This window comes from Nuphar pumila, chromosome 6 (genome assembly GCF_984573655.1).
Source record: "Nuphar pumila chromosome 6, dmNupPumi1.hap1.1, whole genome shotgun sequence".
In the NCBI taxonomy this organism is placed as follows: Eukaryota; Viridiplantae; Streptophyta; class Magnoliopsida; order Nymphaeales; family Nymphaeaceae; genus Nuphar; species Nuphar pumila.
In genome coordinates, this window is record NC_143254.1 from 135,082,226 (window position 1) to 135,103,721 (window position 21,496).

The 21,496-nt window shown below is 36.3% G+C and overlaps 1 protein-coding gene across 3 annotated transcripts in view; it reads right to left on the reverse strand.

Moving 5' to 3' along the window:
• Positions 1 to 21,496, reverse strand: part of LOC149836368 (alpha/beta-Hydrolases superfamily protein) — a 124,734-nt gene that overhangs the window by 31,439 nt on the left and 71,799 nt on the right. For all 3 annotated transcript variants that reach the window (XM_090009177.1, XM_090009175.1, XM_090009176.1), the window contains exon 6: positions 5,039 to 5,146. In XM_090009177.1, the coding sequence (XP_089865303.1) occupies positions 5,039 to 5,146 (108 nt within the window). The remainder of the gene's footprint in view (positions 1 to 5,038; positions 5,147 to 21,496) is intronic.

Here is a 21,496-nt window from a genome sequence, read left to right on the forward strand (position 1 = left end):
AGTGACAACTCGACTTAAAATGCATAACTGAGTCCCTACATTTTGTAAAACAAATGCTGATTCATATACACTCCTTTGAAACCAATCAAGGCAGTTGAAGTTTTTTTTTTAAATGGTCAAGAAATATGAATACTTCAGTAGACCATAGTAACCCTGAAGTGAATGTACATGCAGACACTGATTGCCTCAGATCAGGAATAAGAAGGAAAATCCATGACTGGATATTGTATGCTGCCCCCTGTAGGCTAATGTTATATGGAGGAGTAACAAACAAAATGCTCTCTCTAGACAAAATACAGGGTTGTCGCACATTGTGCATATCAAAGTTTATGGATAAAGTGCACAATAATATTGGAGTTAAGGTAAAGCTTCTATTGATTTTGTTTGTGATAATCAATCCACTTGTTCATATTAGAGCTGATTCAGAATATCTTGAGAAAATAAGCACCTAGAGATTGGCCATCTTCTTGTTGGAGAGAACGTAGTAAAACAAAAAATATTTTGCGCTCCATTATGTAAAGACTAAACACAAACTAACCAGTATCTTCATTGACGCAATTGAAAATTCATGACTTAAAGGAATTTTGGCAAAGTAGGGGATACATAAAATATATGTTTCAACTTGAGTGAGAGCCTTATAAGGGCATTTTTGTGATTAGTAATTCCTAATTGGCTTATCTTGTTGTCTCATTTATGCAGGGATATGTCATTTTTTTTATGATCGGGAAACTTGTAGCTTGTGTATATGCAATATGCTAATGGAAATAGATAAGCCATTTACGTATTATTCTCATGTGACTTTATTTCTCCCCCCTCTTCTACTCTTCTCTAGCATCTCCTCTCTTAGCGTCACCACTCTTTCACCCTTCAATATTCTCCCTAAGTACCAAAACCTAAAAACAGAAGGTAATGATAAAATAGCCAATTGACCCAACTAATTGTACAAAGAAAGTACAAAGAAAAGTAAGATCAATGGGTGGATCACTATCTTAGTGAATGTCTTTTACATTCACCTAACCAGTTTAACCATAATTTCACTAATAATGCATGGGCAAACAATAAATACATGACACTTTAGAACAAAATAGGGTTTCAAAAGAAGAAAACTGTAAGATTTCAATGGAAATTATAAAGAGAAACTGAAGAGTTAAAAAAAAGATGAAAATTAAGAAAAGCGTTTGCTAGGAGAAAATGCAGCACTATTGATACAACACAATTTATTGTGTTAATTTTTTCAATAAAACCAACACATTATGCCCCACGAGTCAGTGAAAAAGCTGCATCATATTGAATTTGATCGCACCAAATTGTCAGTCCTTTCTATATGATTCAATTTCTTTTTTATTAAGCATAGTAATTAACCATTTACTATCTTTCTTTTTCAGCAATAATTGTCAATTTTCTTACATGTAGGTTTATGCTAATTCAATTTGCTCATCTCAATTTTCTTGCGTAGTTTCTGAGGACCTAGCACATTGAGATAAATTGTCACTTTACTTGGAGAGCATACTTGGAGGGGATTATTTCTTTGTTATACATTGGGACAATTCATCATATAGCAGATTATTTTACTAAGAGTTGGTCCCTTAAAGCATTTCAAACATTCCTTTTCAAACTTAGAATGATTGTGTTCACATCATCTTCAGTTTGAGGGGGAGTGTTGACTGTTGAGGCATGTAATATGTATAATTGTTGGGCATTGTGTTTATTTTTATTTTGCAACAATTCTCACCTCCTTTTTTCATAAAAATTAATTTATCTTAAAAAAGGCATAAGTGAAATTCAACACCATTAAGCTGAACAATGTCCACATCTTAAAAAAATGGTGCAAGAGGATGGTGATTCAGGAACACGTTTGGCTTCATGTGCACTCATTTTGTATGTTTTGAACGTGCATTATGAACATGTTTAGAAACAATGCGTGTTGCATGTTCACTGAAATTTTGCAAAGATGCATAAATCACTTTTAAGATGTGTTGGTAGACAGATGTGAACCACTGCGGCCGTGTAGGCCAGAAGCATGTGTTGCTCCGAATGTTGATTTTAGTTATGTTTTGCAAAATTTATTTCTAGAAATTATTGGTTTTCCAAATGTAATTACATTGTTAAGTTGTGAGGGTCAGAGCTCAAAATTATTTTTGCATGTTGATTTACAAAATGGTTCGTGTAAAGAATTCAAAATTTATTTAAAATGGTAAAAGGCACCAAATAGTGTAATTAATCTCTTTCTTGATGTCCCTTCCACAGTGTGGGAATTTTGGATGGCGGTTATGGAAGACCGTGAGAATACTAAAACTCTGTGTGCGATTGTGCCCCAGAACCTGAAATGGTGGTTCACCTACCAACCATAGTTTTAAGAAGATTCAACCACTTTGCCTGGGGTGGTGGTGTTAACTCAACTGTAGTTATTGGTATACCAAGAAAGTAGCGTCAATGGATGTTGATTTTCCTGATATCCCAGCATTAGATGTTGATTTCTGATATCGGTCGAGGAACAAGTATGAAACCCAGTAATAAAGTACAAATTATGTGTTAAGCTACAACTGAGAACTTAACTTAAACTTTTAAAATCTGTGCCCGTTTTAATTATCCGCGGGTTTAAGGAAAAGTAAAAATTAAATTTTTGTGAAAACAACTTTGATAAATAACTTAATAAGTTATTCATGATATGCATTGAATTATGCATATTTTACTGTTCAACATTAGTTCATGCATCTATGCATATTTGGCTTTGCATAATATTTGATTCTGCATGATATCTGGTTAAATGCTTGAATAGTAAAATGATTGTGGTAAGTTATTGCTTGTGCTATTCCTCTGAAATTTATGCATGAATTTGTTTATGCTATTTCCTTTACTGTTTGGATTTTTAGAGGAATTCGTACGAGGACTTCGGTTTTTACCCGTTTTCTTAAAATTGTTTTAAAGGCACTAGCTGAAGGCTACGAGAGTTGTGACTGGTGTTCTGAGTTCTGACAAGATAGCTCGAATTGATATAAACAACTTTTATGTCTTTGATATTTGACTTATTGATTAAATAAATAAAGTTGATTTAATGCACGGGATGGTTTGTGGTTTGGTATATTAAATCTGTGATGTGCCTCGGATCCTTGGGAGTGTTTTTCGCAATTGTTTTAAAAAAAAAGTTCTATTTTTACGAGGGTCAATTGGGGTCGTTACATTTAACTGATTAAAAAAGTGGACTGATCAGTGAGAACTAAACTCAGCCGAGTCAGCCAAGACTCAGACAAATCAACTGAGTTTTTTCTAGACTCACCCAAGTCAGTCATCTCATCTCTTTTTTAAGTTTGAGAGAGAGAGAGAGGTTAAGAATTAAATGCACATTAAAGAAGGTATATTTGATTGGGCATGAGAAACTGTGCTTAGACTTACCTTAGAAATTGGTTTAGTCTTAATTAGCAATTAAGTATTATGAAAAAACATGGACTGCATGCAACTAAATGGCTAAGTCAACAAATTCCTACCAAAGTTAGCTGCATCATTAAATAGGTAGTTAAAGACAATATACTTAATTGACTTGATAAAAAATAATATATTACATATATAGACACATATATATTATGTTTACGTATTTACATAAATGTAATGAATGAAAATATCCACATTTAAATGAATATACTGTTGAAAAAGAGATTTGTATATATAAAATATATGTTTCTTATTTATATTTACTAAATTAATTAAAAACTGTGGCTCTGCCAAGACACTGAGTCAGGAGTGGTTGATTAGAGACCGAGTCCCGAGAATGCCAACCATGGATTGGGAGGTAATTGGAGTTGAATCTTGAAGCACAAGGATTAAAGTGCCAAACACAAGTGGAAGAATCAAACTAGATAACACTAAAGATGATCTATTTTACACAATTTATAGATTTTATTGTGATCCAAAATTTGTACATATTTTTAAGAATGAATACAACTGCTTATGTTAGTTATCCTTTTGAGTTGAATCAACTCATTAATGAGCAACACAACCTACTGGCAACATTTAGTTCCTTTTTGCCCAACACTGAATGAATGCATGAATGAAGAGTGTCCATACTATCTAATCTTTGGGTTTCCAACCTAAACCTTAGTGCTGATACCATGTGAAAGAGAGGCTTTGGAGAGACCAAATGGCTGCACATCATCAATTAAGAATAATATGAGTATATGCTGCTTTCACATTTGCATGTCATTAAGATTAACATGTTGCTTTAATTCCCTCTTTATGTACAGTAAAAATGCTGATTTTGCTTACAAGTTGGACCTTTAAGTTCACTTTACTAAAAGTATTTATAGCATGTGATTCTTTTTATTTATTTAGTTTGCATGCCATTACATGATCAAGAGAATTTCAAATTTTTTTAAGCTGATTGTGGTTAACTGCACCAGATCAACTTTAACTGAAGTAGATTTCCCAAATGGGTCAAATGAGATGCAGTCACAAATAACTTAGGAAGACAAGCTGTGTTTACTTGTTGCAGTGGTTTGATAATTAGCTACATGTAGGAACGTCTGAAATGTAAGATTCTAATCATTTTGCTGCAACAAGGACATTCATCTACTGATCTCTTCCCAGCATATACCCCGGTAGATATTTTTTACTTTAATTCCAATCATTTGCATGGCTTTGTTATTTGAAATTTATTTAATTTGGCAGTCAGTGTGACATATTGATTGTCAGAAAAGCAAACATTTCTGTTTTCCCTTTGCATTAAATCCAGAGGACTTTCTTTTACCATTTATAATTTTGCACAAATTTGTTTGGACTCAAAAATTGCAAAAGCATATAGTCAACAAACAAAATGTATCACAGAACATATCACACCTTAAACCCTTCATTTATAGCATCCAACAAAATTTTCTTATACAGCTAATCCACACTGAGTACAGAAACAGAATCAAAGAAGCCATCACCACAAGCAGCATAGAAAAAAGCTAATTGCCTTAAACTACCCCTACATTGCCAGTATACCACATGCAAATGCTCAATGTAGAAACTACCAAAAACCCATAACCATGTTGGCTTTACATACGTCCATTAAAGTGATACAAGAATCTGATAACAGAAGTCGTCCAACTGATGCAGCAGCTGTGTTCAAAGTCAACCTTGAAGCCAAGTCCTCTCTTGATAGTGTCTCGAGCTGTAGAATTGGAAGTTACAGGCCAAAAAGAAAATTTGAGTATTGATCAGAGAAAAGCATGCTGATGCTAATTTGTTCATTAGAATGAATGTGAAGTATGCCACAAGTTTTATTGTTTGTGTTTAGAGGCTGATTTACAAAGATATCCTTCAGAATTTAAAATAATAGCACATCACATCACAACACAACACAAGTCTGCCATTGCTATAAATGTGGGCTTCTCCTGCATATATTACTGTATTACTGAGATTATATAATGACCCTTCTGCAAATATTGTGCAAACTGATAATATGCTTATATTATAAACTACCACTGCAATCTCTAACACCTCTCTTACCCTGCAAATTGTATATGGGTAAGAACCGCTAGTATGTATTTCAAAAATCGAAGTCCAGATGCAAGGGGTTTATGAAAATATCAGCACTTGTTCTTCAATAACAAAGTCAGTCATGTCAATTTGTGGCTGGTTAACTGTCATTCTTGATCATCACACAATTTAACCTTGTGTATGAAGTCAGTCAGGTATGTCTATTTATGCATGTTCCTACTATAACACATGAAAACATTTGAAAGAATTAAGAGATATGTAAAGCGCACTATCAGATAGGGTCTGCTCATTATATGAATGATCCTACCAGGCATACAAATTTAACCAATTATAGGTAACTCGGCTGTAGATTGAGCAAGTGTTCCAATAGAAGAAATCTAATTTAGGATACTGCATGGAAAGAAACTTGATGCCATGTAAGAGCAGCAAAAGAAAAAAAGTGTCGCCTTTGAGTATTGAAGCTGAATACAGAGCATTGCTAGGAAAACTTTTCAAAAATGATATGGTTAGGAAGCCTCAAGAATACATTGGGCATGAAAAGATGTCAGTCTACTACATTTATGATAATAAAAGTGCATCCAGTTCTTCCTCAGAATCTTGCATTTCATAACAAGTCTAATCACTTTTCACTGATTATAGTTTTGCCAGAGAAGGATTAGAAAAAGAAGATACTGAATCAAGATTTAGTAGTCCAGAATATGTAGTAGATATTCTACAAAAGGTTTATCCATGGTACAACACCAATGTTAAAATATAATGTTTAAAAATGATGTAGATGTTGAGAATAGGTGGTTTTAAGTTTAAGTCTTCTTAGATTAGAGGTTATTTGAAATTTTAATTTAAGGATGGACTTAGATGTAATTTATTCTTTTTGGCCTCTCTTTATTTAACATAGAGAGTAGCCCTAATAACAAGTTAACGAGTTCTATTATTGTGCAGCCGTCCCTCTCTCTCTCTCCACCTAGGGTTCGGTGCATCTCATCTATTCTTGAACATGGTATCAAAGCTTACGATCTCAGGAGCGTGATCGATCGTGATCAATCTGCAATCGATCTACACCAACGAGAAAAAAAATATATTGGAACCAGGTGTGTATTATTTTTTTTTCGTGAGATCTGATGACAGATCTGGCCCAGATCTGTTATCAGATCTAAGGGGCATCGTGGGTGTATGTCTTCAGGTCTGGCAGTCGTAACCCTTGAGCCCTTGAGTTCCACCTGCCGTGATTTTTGGGTTTGGCAGCTGATAACAGATTTTAGGTGCTGCTATTTGTGATCGAGATGTGCTGCTGCCGTGATTTTTTATCGTGTCCCTTGAAGAAATGAGCTTCCTTTTTTAGCTATCGTGATTTACAGCATCTGTCAATATGATTTCAGCAACAGCTGTCGTGATTTCAGCATCTGCCGTGATTCCCTGCTGGGTCGTGATATTTTTTTTCATGCTGTCGTGATTTGTTTTTTCATGCTGTGAAAGAAGCATGTTAGTTTCAGTTGTGCTCATGTCGTGGAAGCAGCAAGCGTGAGTCTCTGCTGTGTTGAAAATTATCCTGTTTGTGTGAAATTTTTTTATGACTGTCGTTCTGTCGTGGAAACAACAAGCGTGTTTCTCTGCTGTGTTGAAAAATATCCTGTTTATGTGAAAGTTTTTTTATTGTCGCGGGATTCTGTGTTGAGTATAGATGCTGGTCGTCGGTTCTGGCTGATGCATGATTATCACACACGCTATTTTATGCGTTGCTTGAAGCCTGTCAAGATTTTATCTCTGGTGTGGCTGCTGGGATTATAAAACCTGTTATTCAAGTGGGTAAATCTGATTTTTTTTTTGTTGAAATAGAATTAAATATTCAGTATGGGTGAAACTTTGAAATGTGATTCCAAAATTGAACATATTAGAGAGTATAAGGCTTTTGCCAATCCCTTCTCGTACGACTCTTCTGTAAGGTTGAATGAAACTAACTATGCCAGGTGGTCCAGAACTTTTATGATGTCGGTGTCTGGACATCGTAGAAAACATATTTTGTTGGAAGACGAACCCAATGAAAAGGCGGGAAAATACGTTACTTGGGATGAAGATAATGACATAGTTATGTCATGGATCATGAATAGTATCGAAACCCATATTGCAGATGGTTTAATTTACTATAATACAGCCAAACAAATGTGGGACAATCTTCGAGATACGTATTCACAAGGAGACTAATGTGAGTCGTATCCTGCAAGTCGAACAAGAGATATATAATTTACAACAGGGAGATTAGAGCTTGACCCAGTACTATGCATCAGTAAAAGCTGTGTTTGAAAGGCTCAATGCTCACAGGCCTCTTTGTTGTTCGAAGCAGAAGGATCATCAAGAACAGACTATAGTTGCTCGATTTCTTACAGGCTTATCTTCAGAATTCTCTGTTGCAAAAGTCCAAATGTTGATTGGATCAGATGTACCTACTCTTGTTGATGCATACAATCGCCTGAGTAGACTTGCGATCTCTCTTCCACAATCACAGCCTGTGACCCAGTCATCTGCTCTAGTTGTCTCCTCTGGTTATGGGCGTGGAAATATTCATAATATCAGAAGACGAGGTCGTGGACGAAGTATGGGAGGCAGAAGAAAGCTTCAATGTACATTATGTGGAAAATCTGGACATTTAGAAGATCGTTGCTGGGATAAACATGGTCGGCCAACCTCTTCTTCTTCAAAGTCATATGCTCTTAAAGCAAATGTTACTACTCTCGAGGCAACAAATGTACATGATAATATTTCTGCAAGTGACAATATCACCCTCAGTCGTGTTGAATATGATGAGTTGATAACTCTTCGCCCTTTGAGTTCCACTCCTCCTGTAGCTGGTGCTGCCTACTCAACAGGAAATCATCTTCATCCGACTGACAGTAAGTGAATTATTGACTCTGGTGCATCCAGACACTTGTATGAAAATTCACTCGTTTTTTCAGATCTAAAGGATATTACTGTTCATCGAGGAGTTTCATTAGCCGATGGAAGTTCCTCCCCGGTTGTTGGTCAAAGAAATATTTCTATATCCTCCTCCTTACAGTTGAAAAATGTTCTTCATGCTCCAAACTTTCCTCAAAGTTTACTCTCTGTTAGTTGTCTTACAAAAGAACAAAATTGTAGAGTAATATTTGATCCGATGGGTTGTCATTTTCAGGATTTGCTGACGGGGAAGAAGATTGCTGGAGGCTATGAAGAAAATGGAGTCTACTACCTACATCATCCAGTGGGTAATGTTCATGCTGCAGTGGAACACTCATTCAGTCTTGTTCAGTGGCATCGTCGTCTTGGTCATCCTTCATTGTCAAAGCTTCGTTCGTTCTTTCCTCAAATTCCTTCCACTACATCATTTCAGTGTGAAGCATGTCAGCTGAGCAAGCATCATCGAAGTTCGTTCCCTTCGAGTCAGAGTCAGTCTAGTAATAAAGTTTTTGAACTTCTTCATGCAGATGTATGGGGTCCTAGTAAGATTCCTACTAGGACTCAGTGTCGATACTATCTTGTTATTGTTGATGATTTCTCTAAGTTGTCATGGGTGCTTTTAATAAAGGAACGATCTGAAGTTCCAAGTATTATCAAATCCTTAATTCTTGAAATAAAAACTCATTTTGAACCTATTGTCAAGATTGTTCGCACTGATAATGCTCTTGAGTTTAAATCAAAAGTTTTGTTACAATTTTACCAAGATCATTGCATTCAACCCCAAACTTCTTGTGCCTATTCATCTCAACAAAATGGGGTGGCTGAGCGAAAACATCGACACATGCTTGATGTTGCCCGGACCATTATGATTCAATCTAATGTTCCTGCGTTATACTGTGGTGATGCGATTATCACTGCTTGTTATCTGATCAACTGCATGCCTTCATCTTTTGTGGGTGATCAAATTCCATTACATATCCTAAAACCTAATGCCCCACTCTTCTCTTTCTCGCCAAAAATATTTGGATGTGTTTATTTTGTACACAAACTTGGCCCTGACCGTGATAAACTAGTTGCTCAAGCTAAAAAATGCATATTTATAGGTTATCCCAAAAATCAAAAGGGATATCGATGTTATGATCCTATTTCGCACCGAGAGTATGTCAGTGCAGATGTATCTTTCTTGGAATCCACTCCATATTACTCTAGTACCGGTTCCCCGCTGCAGGTTGATCCAACTGATTCTTTTCCATTACCTATACCTCCTTTTCCTTTGGAATTTGTGCCCTTATTACCGAACCAAACTTCATCCTCTTTCAGATTTAATAATCCTCCATTGGTATGTGTGCATAGAGCTCCACCTCCGCAAGTGTCTTCATCTTCTTCTTCCCCTGAGGTAAGTTCTACTGACAATAGTGATCTTCATGATGATGATAACAGGCGTATTGCTCTACGCAAGGGGACACGACAATGTACCTTATATCCTATATCTCATTTTGTCTCCGATGCCAGAATTGGAAATCAGATGAAAACTTTTATTTCAGCCTTATCTGCTGAAACTATTCCTCTGAACTATCAACAGGCAGAGCTTGATAACCGTTGGAAACTGGCTATGCAAGAAGAAATGGATGCTTTAATATCTCAGCATACATGGGATCTAGTTGATTCCCCAGCAGATGCTGACATTGTTGGATGTAAATGGGTATATACAATAAAGTACAAATCTGATGGTTCTATTGAAAGATATAAGGCCAGATTAGTAGCAAAAGGATATACTCAGACATATGGTATTGATTTCTTTGAAACCTTTTCTCCTATTGCACGGATGGGTACCATTCGTCTTGTTCTCTCAGTAGCTGTTCAACATGGTTGGAGCTTGTGCCAATTAGATGTGAAAAATGCATTTCTATATGGGGATCTATTTGAGACCGTTTACATGCAACAACCTCCAGGTTTCGAGGTTGAGGGGGAGTGTCAGAAGGTGTGTAGATTGAGAAAGGCGATTTATGGCTTAAAACAAAGTCCTTGTGCATGGTTTCAAAAGTTGTTTAAAGTGATGTCATGCTTTGGCTTTAATAGGTCAGCGGCAGATCATACACTATTTATCAAGAAAACTAACTCAGGCATAGTTGTTATGGTGGTATATGTGGATGACATCATTCTTACAGGAGATGATGTGAAAGCTATTGAAGCCACAAAGGCTCATCTTCAAAAACACTTTGTTACAAAAGACCTTGGTTCACTTAGATATTTTCTGGGTATAGAAGTTGCCAGGAGCCATGAAAGGATGATTTTGTCTCAACAGAAGTATGTTCTTGACTTATTTAAGGAAACGGGAATGTTGGGAGCCAAACCAGCAAATATTCCCATGGACCATAAAGTTCAGTTGTTTGAAGAAGGGTCAAAACCGATTGATAGCAAAAGTTATCGCTCCCTAGTAGGGAAGCTACTGTATGTAACAGTAAAAGTATCTCCACCAAGATATTAAGATCAAGACCTTAATATTCTTGATAATAAACCCACCACGAATGCACAATAAGAACACTTAAGAACACTTGTGCACAAAGGCACAACTCATAAATAACCCACAAATGCACAAAGGCATAAAAACAATGGAATCAATTTATTAAACACTTGGGCTTTGACTCAAAGCCATGAAGAAATACAAAGGGGAGAGCCCATATTTATAACCACAAAAAGGAGCCTTGGAGGGGCTCCACTCATAGACGTTGGAGCCCCTCCAACGGTCACAAATGTGACCGTTGGAGGGGCCCAACGTCTATTTGAGTGGGCCCCCCAAGGTACCTTTTGGTACTAGAATTAAAAGAAATAAAAAAGAAAAAGAAAAAGAAAAATAAACTAAATTACAATCACATTCATAAAGTGAATGTGCGTAAAATAGGGGAAAAGACTAAACTACCCTACGGCTTAAACAAAGTAGAAAAATATATATTTTATATATATAATAAGTAGATACATATATATATATATATATTAATATATGTATATGTATTACCTTATATATATAAAATATATATATATTACATTAAATGATTAGGTACATATTTTAACACCCCCCCTCAAACTTAGGGCAGGATGACCGAGAGTTTGCTAAGAAGAAAGTTAAAGCGCGGTGCACACAAGGCTTTAGTGAAGAAGTCCGCCAATTGATATTCGGACGTGACATATGGAAGGTCAATGGTTCCTTTGAGATACGCCTCCCGAACATAGTGACAATCCATCTCTATGTGTTTGGTCAGCTCATGAAAAGTGTGATTTTTAGCAATATAAATCACACTTTTGTTGTCACAGCAAAGCTTGGTAGGCCCTTCAATATTGATCCCCATGTCTTCCAGCAACTGACGAATCCAAACAATTTCCATGGTAGTAGTCGCCATGGCACGATATTCGGCTTCAGTTGATGATAGAGACACATTTTGCTGCTTCTTGCATCTCCACGAGATCAATGAGTCTCCTAAGAAAACACAAAAACGAGTAGTGGAGTGACGGTTATTTGGGTCACCTCCCCAATCAGAGTCAGTATAAGCGATTAATTTTAACTCAGAAGAAGAAGACAGAAAAACTCCCTTATTAATAGTGTTCTTTAGGTATCTTACGACACGTAAGATAGCACCCATGTGAACAAAAGTTGGTGCATGCTGAAACTGACTTGCCGTATGCACCGCATGTGAGATATCTAGTCTGGTGATACTTAGGTACATCAACGATCCTACTAGTTGCCTGTAGGGAGTAGGATCGGAGAGAGGAACACCATCATCAATCTTCATTTTAGCTCCTACTATAGCAGGAGTTTTACAAATTTTATCATCTGTAATACCTGACCTGTCAATAATCTCAGATGCAAGCTTAGTTTGAGACAAAAAATATCCTCTATGAGAGTATGCTACCTCAATACCCAAAAAATAAGTTAAGAAACCCAAGTCAGACATTTCAAACTTATCCTTTAAAATGGATTTTATGCTTTTAATCCCTTTAGAGTCGCTCCCAGTTATAAGCATGTCATCCACATAAAGTAGTAGAATAACAATCCCTGCATTAGATTTTCTAACAAACAAAGCAGTATCAGTAAAGCAGGATGAAAAACCATTTTCTAACATTACGGAGTTAAACCTATCATACCAAGCCTTGGGAGCTTGTTTTAAACCATAAAGTGCTTTCCGAAAACGAAGCACTTTCCCTTTAGGAGACTTCATTCCAGGAGGAGCATCCATATATACTTATTCGTTTAGATCTCCGTTTAAAAACGCATTCTTAACATCCATCTGATAGATATTCCATTTATTGATTGAGGCAACGGTTATAAGACATCGGACGGTGACCATCCGAGCAACCGGGGCAAAGGTCTCCTCATAATCAATCCCATATTTTTGACCATATCCTTTTGCAACTAAGCGGGCCTTATATCTCTCAAGGGACCCATCACTCTTAGTTTTGACTTTAAACACCCATCTACACCCTATTGCTTTCTTGTCTTTAGGGAGGTCTTGAAACTCCCATGTCTTTGCTTTCTTTAGGGCTTCAAGTTCCTTATTCATAGCGACTATCCATTCCGGGCATTTTTGTGCTTCCTCGAAATCCCTAGGTTCTATGTAAGAGTGAATGGCGCTTAGACAGGCTCTATATTTCGGTGAAAATGACTCATATGAGATGAACCTAGAAGGGGGTCTTCTTGATCTTTCGGTCCTACGAAGATTTTCTTCACTCGAAGGGATAGGCTCACTATCATATCTTTCGAGGGCACTTCTAAAAGTATTCCTATCTCTATGAGAGTAGGTTATAGGATCTCTATGTGATTCTTCATTGATGTGTTGATGAAGTGTTGAGGAATCAGAACGAGTTTCATTATTATTCAAGTCATTTTGATTTGTTTCATCATCACTAGTATCATCATCTTCAGTTAATAAATCAAACAGAAAAGAATAGTCTATATTCTCGTCATTAGTTTCAAGTTTCTCGAAACCACTAACATTTTCCAAGAAGCTTACATTTCTGGAAACATATAGTTTATCACTTTTAATATCATAACAGCGAAAGCCTTTATGAGTTTCAGAATAACCAAGAAAGGCACAAGGAATGGCCTTAGGGGAGAGTTTGTCATTTTTATCAGTAAGGACAAAACATTTACATCCAAAAACCCTTAACCTGCTATAATCAGGTTCTTTTTCGTATAATTTTTCAAATGGGGAAATTTTGTTCAAGTTTTTAGATGGAAGTCTGTTTATGAGATAGACAGAAGTAAGGGCGGCCTCCGCCCAAAGTTTTTTCGGAATATTTTGTGAAATGAGCAAAGTTCGTGTTGTTTCAATAATATGCCTATGTTTTCGTTCCGCCAACCCATTTTGTTGGGGAGTTTTAGGACAAGACTTTTGATGGAGAATTCCATAATTTTCAAGATAACTTTTGAATTCATTGGAAAGATATTCGCCACCCGAATCGGTTCTAAGAATTTTTAACTTTCCATTGAATTGATTTAAAACCATCATATGAAATGTTTTAAAAGTTGAGAAAACTTATGTTTATGTTTAAGAAAATATATCCAACTAAACCTAGTGAAATCGTCCACATAGATAACATAGTATGAGAAACCTCCCTTAGATATCACCGGAGCCGGACCCCATACATCGGAGTGAACAATTTCAAAAGGTCTTGTTGTAAACATAGATCTTTGAGGAAAAGGGAGACTTTTCATTTTTCCAAGAATACATTCATTACAAACAAAATTTTCATTACAAAGATGCTTAATAAAGGGCAAATAAGAGATTTTAACAATGTTGGGATGACCCAATCTCTTATGCCATACATGAATATCTTTGTTTTGAGCAACATTACAAAACTGGTTCTTGGAAATTTTGAGAAAATCAACATAGTAGAGGTCTTCTCTCCTAGAGCCTTCCTCAATCAACTTCCTGGACTGACGATCCTATATCCAACATTTATTAGAAGAGAATTTTATATCGCAACCATGGTCCGAGAGTTGAAAAACGGAAAGTAAATTTAAGTTTAATTTTGGTATAAGACGAATTTTTGGGATAAAGAAGTCTTGTTTTTTAAAATTGCCCATTCCTTTAATTTCAAGAGGTGTTCCATCCGCCGTTGAGACAAAAGATGGAAGAAAACTTTTAGAATAATCAGAGAGAAAACAAGGACTTGGAGTCATATGAAATGAGGCACCAGAATCAAGGAGCCAAGATGACTTACCGAGAGAGGATGAGGATGACATAGCGGCTCCAGAAATGCCTCCTTTGAGAATAGGTTGAAGAGCATCCACAATTTGTTGAAGCGAAAGAGACTCATTTGATGACGAAGGTCGTTCTTCTGATTGGGATGCTAAAGCCGCGGCAAGAAATTTCTTCCATTTAGGACAAAGGGGTTTGATATGCCCCGGTTCTTTACAAAAATGGCAAATTAATTTGCTATAGTCTCTCTTGCCATATCGATCATTTTCTCCTTGCCCTTGATTCTTGAAATGTGGAGGTTTGTAGGTTTTCAAGTTATTTCCGGGTCTTGACACGACATTAACCACTTCATAATCACTTTGAGAAGAGGTAGCAAGAATACTCGGGTTATTTTTACTAATCCCCATACGTGTTTCCTCACCACTTAGCTTGGTGATGACATCTTCAATAGAAGGAGATGTGAAAGCGGATAGGAGAGAGGACAAATTCGGGTCTAAGACCATTTAAAAAATTAAAAAATCGATCTTCCTCTAGTTGCTTGTGTCTTAATTCAATAGCTTCTCCGCAACATTTTGGTTCGAGCATAGCAAGCTCGTCCCAAATAGATGATAATTCGGCAAAATATTCCCAAATAGACAAATCATTTTGTTGAAGAGTCAAAGCTTTCTTTTGGAGATAATATTTGTGTGATAAGTCTCTTGAAGTATACATTTTTTCAAGGTACAACCAAGCTTCGGAGGCCCTTTTAAACTTAATGATGTTGGCATTGATCTTGGTTTCAACGGACGAAAAAATCCAAGATAAAATTTTGAAGTTCTTCATTTCCCACTCATCATGCTTTTTTGAATATTCTTCAAGGGCCTTTTGTCTATCTTCACCTTCAAGAATCTTAATATCCCCTTTCTCTATGATAGAAAGTTTGGGTTCGGGTTCCGATATGGAACTTTGAACGTATCCCCAAAGGCCTTTCCCTTTGATATGGGCTTCCATATTGCCGGCCCAAACATGATTGTTCGAACCACTAAGTTTAAACCCAAGGGAGAAGTGGGAGTCTATTTCACCCATTAGAGAGGTAAGATGATAGAAAATAATGTGTACCTTAAGAGTTTTTCCAACTTTTCTTGACAAAAGTTGCTTCTAAAATATCGCCCGAAGTAGATGATATACTTCAAAACTTCACTTACTTGAGGGCACGATTACCGAGGTACTTCACAAGTGGCGGGATGCACTATCCTCCTTCTTTAACCTGGCTATGATACCATGTAAAAGTATCTCCACCAAGATACTAAGATCAAGACCTTAATATTTTTGATAATAAACCCACCACGAATGCACAATAAGAACACTTGTGCACAAAGGCACAACTCACAAATAACCCACAAAGGTACAAAGGCATAAAAACAATGGAATTAATTTATTAAACACTTGGGCTTTGACTCAAAGCCATGAAGAAATACAAAGGGGAGAGCCCTTATTTATAACCACAAAAAGGAGCCTTGGAGGGGCTCCATTCATAGACGTTGGAGGGGCCCAACGTCTATTTGAGTGGGCCCCCCAAGGTACCTTTTGGTACTAGAATTAAAAGAAATAAAAAAGAAAAAGAAAAAGAAAAATAAACTAAATTACAATCACATTCATAAAGTGAATGTGCGTAAAACAGGGGAAAAGACTAAACTACCCCTACAGCTTAAACAAAGTAGAAAAATATATATTTTATATATATAATAAGTAGATGCATATACATATATATTAATATATGTATATGTATTACCTTATATATATAAAATATATATATTACATTAAATGATTAGGTACATATTTTAACAGTAACTGTGACCAGGCCGAATATTGCTCTAGCAGTAAGCAAAGTTAGCCAGTTTATGGACAAACCAACTGAGGTACATTGGAATGCAGCTATAATGATTTTCAGATATCTAAAATCTTCTCCTGGAAAGGGGTTATTGTTCAGGAAAGGTGGAACTCTGGAGATAGTGGCCTATTCTACTGCTGACTATGCAGGATCTGTAGTGGATAAAAAATCTACCATAGGATTCTGTGTGTTTCTGGGAGACAACTTGATTTCTTGGAGAAGTAAGAAACAAAATGTGGTTTCTAGGTCGAGTGCAGAATCAGAATATCGGGCTATGGCCCAAACAGCTGCTGAATTGATGTGGGTTCGTACTTTCTTCATGATCTTCAGGTGAAGGTTTCCTCTCCTATGACCATGATGTGTGATAACAAGGCTGCAACATATATAGCGAACAATCATGTCTTTCATGAGAGAACAAAGCATATTGAGGTTGATTGCCACTATGTAAGAGATATGGTTCAAGCTGGTCATATCACTACCAAATATCTAAAGTCGGAAGACCAAGTTGCAGATATGTTTACAAAGCCTCTTGCTAGACCAAATTTCTCAAAATGTTGTGACAAGCTGAGCATGATTGATATCTATGCTCCAGCTTGAGGGGGAGTGTTGATAATAGGTGGTTTTAAGTTTAAGTCTTCTTAGATTAGAGGTTATTTGAAATTTTAATTTAAGGATGGACTTAGATGTAATTTATTCTTTTTGGTCTCTCTCTATTTAACATAGAGAGTAGCCCTAATAACAAGTTAACGAGTTCTATTATTGTGCAGTCGTCCCTCTCTCTCTCTCTCTACCTAGGGTTCGGTGCATCTCATCTATTCTTGAACAATAGATTTTGAGAGAGAGTAGTAAAGGACTGATAAGGGCAAAATTATGATGGTATCATCATGTTGGCACTGTTCTTAACGTTTATGCTGCACTATACAATGTCTGTATTAATTTTTTTTTGTAGCATATTTTGTAAAGGTTTCTTTACATAAACAAGATAAAAATAGAGCAGCACCATTTAATTGGTTTAACATTAAGGGGCATAGCTAAAGAGATCTATCTGTTAAAGTTGTATATATAGGCGTATATACATAGATATATACCTATATAATGTGTATGCACATATATATATATATATTTATATGTATATATATTTATATGTATATATATTTATATGTATATATGTATTTATATATTATTGCAATAGGTAATACCCATTAGGGGTATTTTAGTCTTTTCCACTCATGTAATAGGTTGTGCCCATTAGGGGCACTTTAGTCCTTTTATATTTATTTTTATTTTTATCTTTTTTTATATTAACTAAGGGTCCTTTTGGTTAACCAATAGAGCATTTGAGAGCTCCCAACAGCTCTATTTATAACCGGCTCTATGTGGTCTCTATTGCCTATATAAAGAGGATCTCACCCCTTTCTTGTATTATGCTTGTCTCAAACATTTCTCTCTTAAATAAATTAATATTTTTTATGATTTATTCTTGACCTCAAGTGGCTTTGTGATTGTGTTTTGTATTGACCCATAAGTGGTCCTGCGTGTTTATAAGCTCATAAGAGGCATCTATTTATGCACTTTTGTTTCATTACATGGTATCAAAGGTATTGGAGCTCTTGAATTTTATTTGGTGTATCGAAAGATCGCGTGGTGGTTCGTAAGTTCAAGGAAGCGGTGGATCGTTGGTCCAGGAAACGTGACATCAACATTCTTTATCCTCTTCTTCTCCTCTTTCTCTCCTATTTTTCTCCATAGCCGACAAAGAAGTTGTGACCATTGTTCCTATCAAATTTGATGGGACCAACTACAATGTGTGAGCCACCACGGTGAAGAGGATTCTAGTAGAAAAGAGGATTCCATACCGGAACCTCAACCTATTCTCACCAATACCACTATGGGAGAAGATGGTGTGACTAAATAAGAAAACCTCAAAGAGAGTGCGAGAAAAAACACTTTTAGACTATAAGAAAGCCTACAAAAAATGAGAGGTTGGCCATACAAACTCTCTCTCTCTCTCTCTCTCTCTCTCTCTCTATATATATATATATATATATATATATATATATATATATATATATATATATATATATATATATATGGGGAGTATGTGTGAAAAACCTTGTGCCAACATTTTGAAATTCGAAAGAGAGAATAAAGCATGAGTCTTCATCAAGCAAACTTACACGCAAAAAGATGCCGCACACAAGTGGGACTTGTGCGATCGAATTCATAATTGTAAACAAGGCGATACGAATGTTAGAGAGTATTATGAAACTCTCAAAAGGTTATGGGACTAAATGGCTAAAATGGAGCCTATTTGGGACACACCCAATGATGCTCTTCTCAGGAAAAATCAAATCCTTGAAGAGCAATTCTTTCAATTCATGAAGGGCCTAAGACCCGAATATGAACAAGTACCATAGATTGAAGAAACTAGATTAAAGAGTATGTCTAATCACAAAGAAGTCAAGTGTTGGCCGTCTCTAGACCCTGTGCCAACACAAATGCTTATAAGCCTCCTTACTTCACCAAACCTAACTATGGGAGGCAATGTTATGATGATGGAAAAAAAGAAGACTGTGTGACATAATTGTGGAGAATCGGGACGCATCAAGCCCTATTGACCCAAATTCAAAAGAAGAGATGAGAAAAGGGTGGCGATCGTAGATGCAACATAAGAGGACAAGAGTAGAACCAATAAAAATTTCAATTCCACTGGATGACGTTGTCCCAACTAATGGAGGTCCTACAAACACTTCTCAAAGGTTCATCTTCTTCCATTATAGGTGTCGTGTTCTCCTCTTCTTCACTTCTAGGCAAGATTTCTTGGCTCTTGGATTCTGGTGCATTTGACTCTCAATAACTCTTTACTTTTCGATTGTGGTATTAATGTTTTTACCGTCGATGGCTCCTCTCTTGACATAAAAGAAATTGAAAATTTTAAAAAACTTTTCAAACATTTCTATTCCTAAAATTAGATTTGTTCCAAAATTTAACTTAAACCTTCTTTCTGTTTCTCAAATTGCCGACCATGGTTGTATCTCTTTCCTATCAGACCGATGTTTGGTGCATGATCTCTAGTCTAAGAAGCAAATTGGTGAAGGCCATAAAGAAGGGGATCTCTACTATATGGATCGATTAAGAATTCTTAAAAGCACATTTTGTTGTATTGTACAAAATTTGGATACTCTTTTGTGGCATCAAAGGCGAGGACATCCTATCATTTTAAATATCCAATGTACCTCATTTGAAAAAAGTTTGTAATGAAAGTCTTGATTGCATTCTTGGAAAGATGAAAGTTATTCCTTTTAAGGAGAGCACTTTTTTTGCTTCTAACCCACTTGAATTATGGGGTCTAACATAGATTGCCTCAAAGGATGAATATACTTATTATGTGATCTTTGTCGATGATTATTCTCGTTATACGTGAATTTATTTTCTTAGGCACAAATATGAAGTTTTTGAACATTTCAAAACTTTTCACAATCTAGTCAAAAATTTATTTGAGACCAACATATTTATTTTTTGCTCAAATTCAAGGGGAGAATTTGTCAAATGATTTCAAAAAGTATTTGGAGATCAATGGAATTGTACATCAAAGATCTTGGCCAATAACCCTCAACAAAATGGATTGGTCGAAAGAAAACATAGGCATATAGTAGAAACCACTAGAACTCTACTTATTTCACAACACGTTCTAAAAGAATTTTGGGCCGAAGCATAGTTTACCATTGTTTATCTTATAAGTTAACCGAATTCTTTCTATTAAACTTCAAAATATCTCACCTTTCAAAAAACTTTACAAAATTTCTCCTGATTATTTAAGATTGAGGACCTTTGGGTGTAAATGACTTGTTCTTGCAAACAAAAATGACAAATTATCACCAAGGGCAATAACTTGCATTTTTTTCGAATATGGTGAAAACCAAAAAGGCTTTAGATTTCTAGGAATGTGACTTTTTTAGAAAAGAAAAGTTTCTTTGATCAAAATGTGCCTAGGAAAGTTAATGACTTCTTTTTTGATAAAATTGCTTCCTAAAAGCAATGATGATTCTTTGAATTTTGATATTCTTGATGAAGAACCTCTACTTAATATCCCAGGTGGTGTAAATGATGATGTAAACGCAGATAGTAGAAGAGGTAATGATAGGCGACCTAATGCTTTAGAAAGGTACTTTAACCTTGAAACACAAGAACCTAATACCTTCATAATATCTGATAGATTATTTAGACCAGAGTTACCAGTCGAGGAAGCGGGAGCGGGAAGCGGGAGTGGGAAGCGAGGCACTTTCAAAAATTTAGGAAGCGGGAAAGCGTGGGACCACTTAGAAGAAAATTCTGAACCGTCTCGGAAGCGACCTAGGAAGCGAACCGGAAGCGACCTAGGAAGCAAACCGGAAGCCAAAAAAAATGCAAAAAATGGGGAAGCGTGGGAGAAACGTGGGGGAAGCGCGTTTCCCATAAAAGGGAAGCGCGCTTCCCTATAAGGGAAGCGCGCTTCCCAAAAAAGGGGGACACTTCCCCTCACGCTTCGGAAGCATGGCGTTTCGCGCTTCCGAAGCGCACTTCGGGGAAGCGCGCTTCCCCTTTTGCTTAGGCGCTTCCGGTAACTCTGATTTAGACCATCGGATACATTTGTGTCATATAAGTCATTTTCTCTTCAACATAGAGCATGCCTAGCCAAAATATTTTCCTATTTTGAACCCACCATATACAATCAAGCAAAAAATTATCTCGAATGGATAGGTGCCATGAATGATGAGCTAGAAGCCTTAGAAGAATCCAAAATCTAGAAAATAGAAGATCTCCCTAAAGGGAAAAAGACCATAGGTTGTAGATGGGTATACAAAGTAAAAACCAAAAGTGATAGAACCTTAGAAAGATATAAGGCTAGGTTAGTAAGAATTTCCCAGGATGGGTATACATAGTTTTCAACTTGGTTTTGGGTATCATCCAAACAGTACCCAAGAAAGAAAAGGCCACAGAAAATAGACGAAGAATATAGGGAATAAAAAGAGGGGTCCAGATGGCT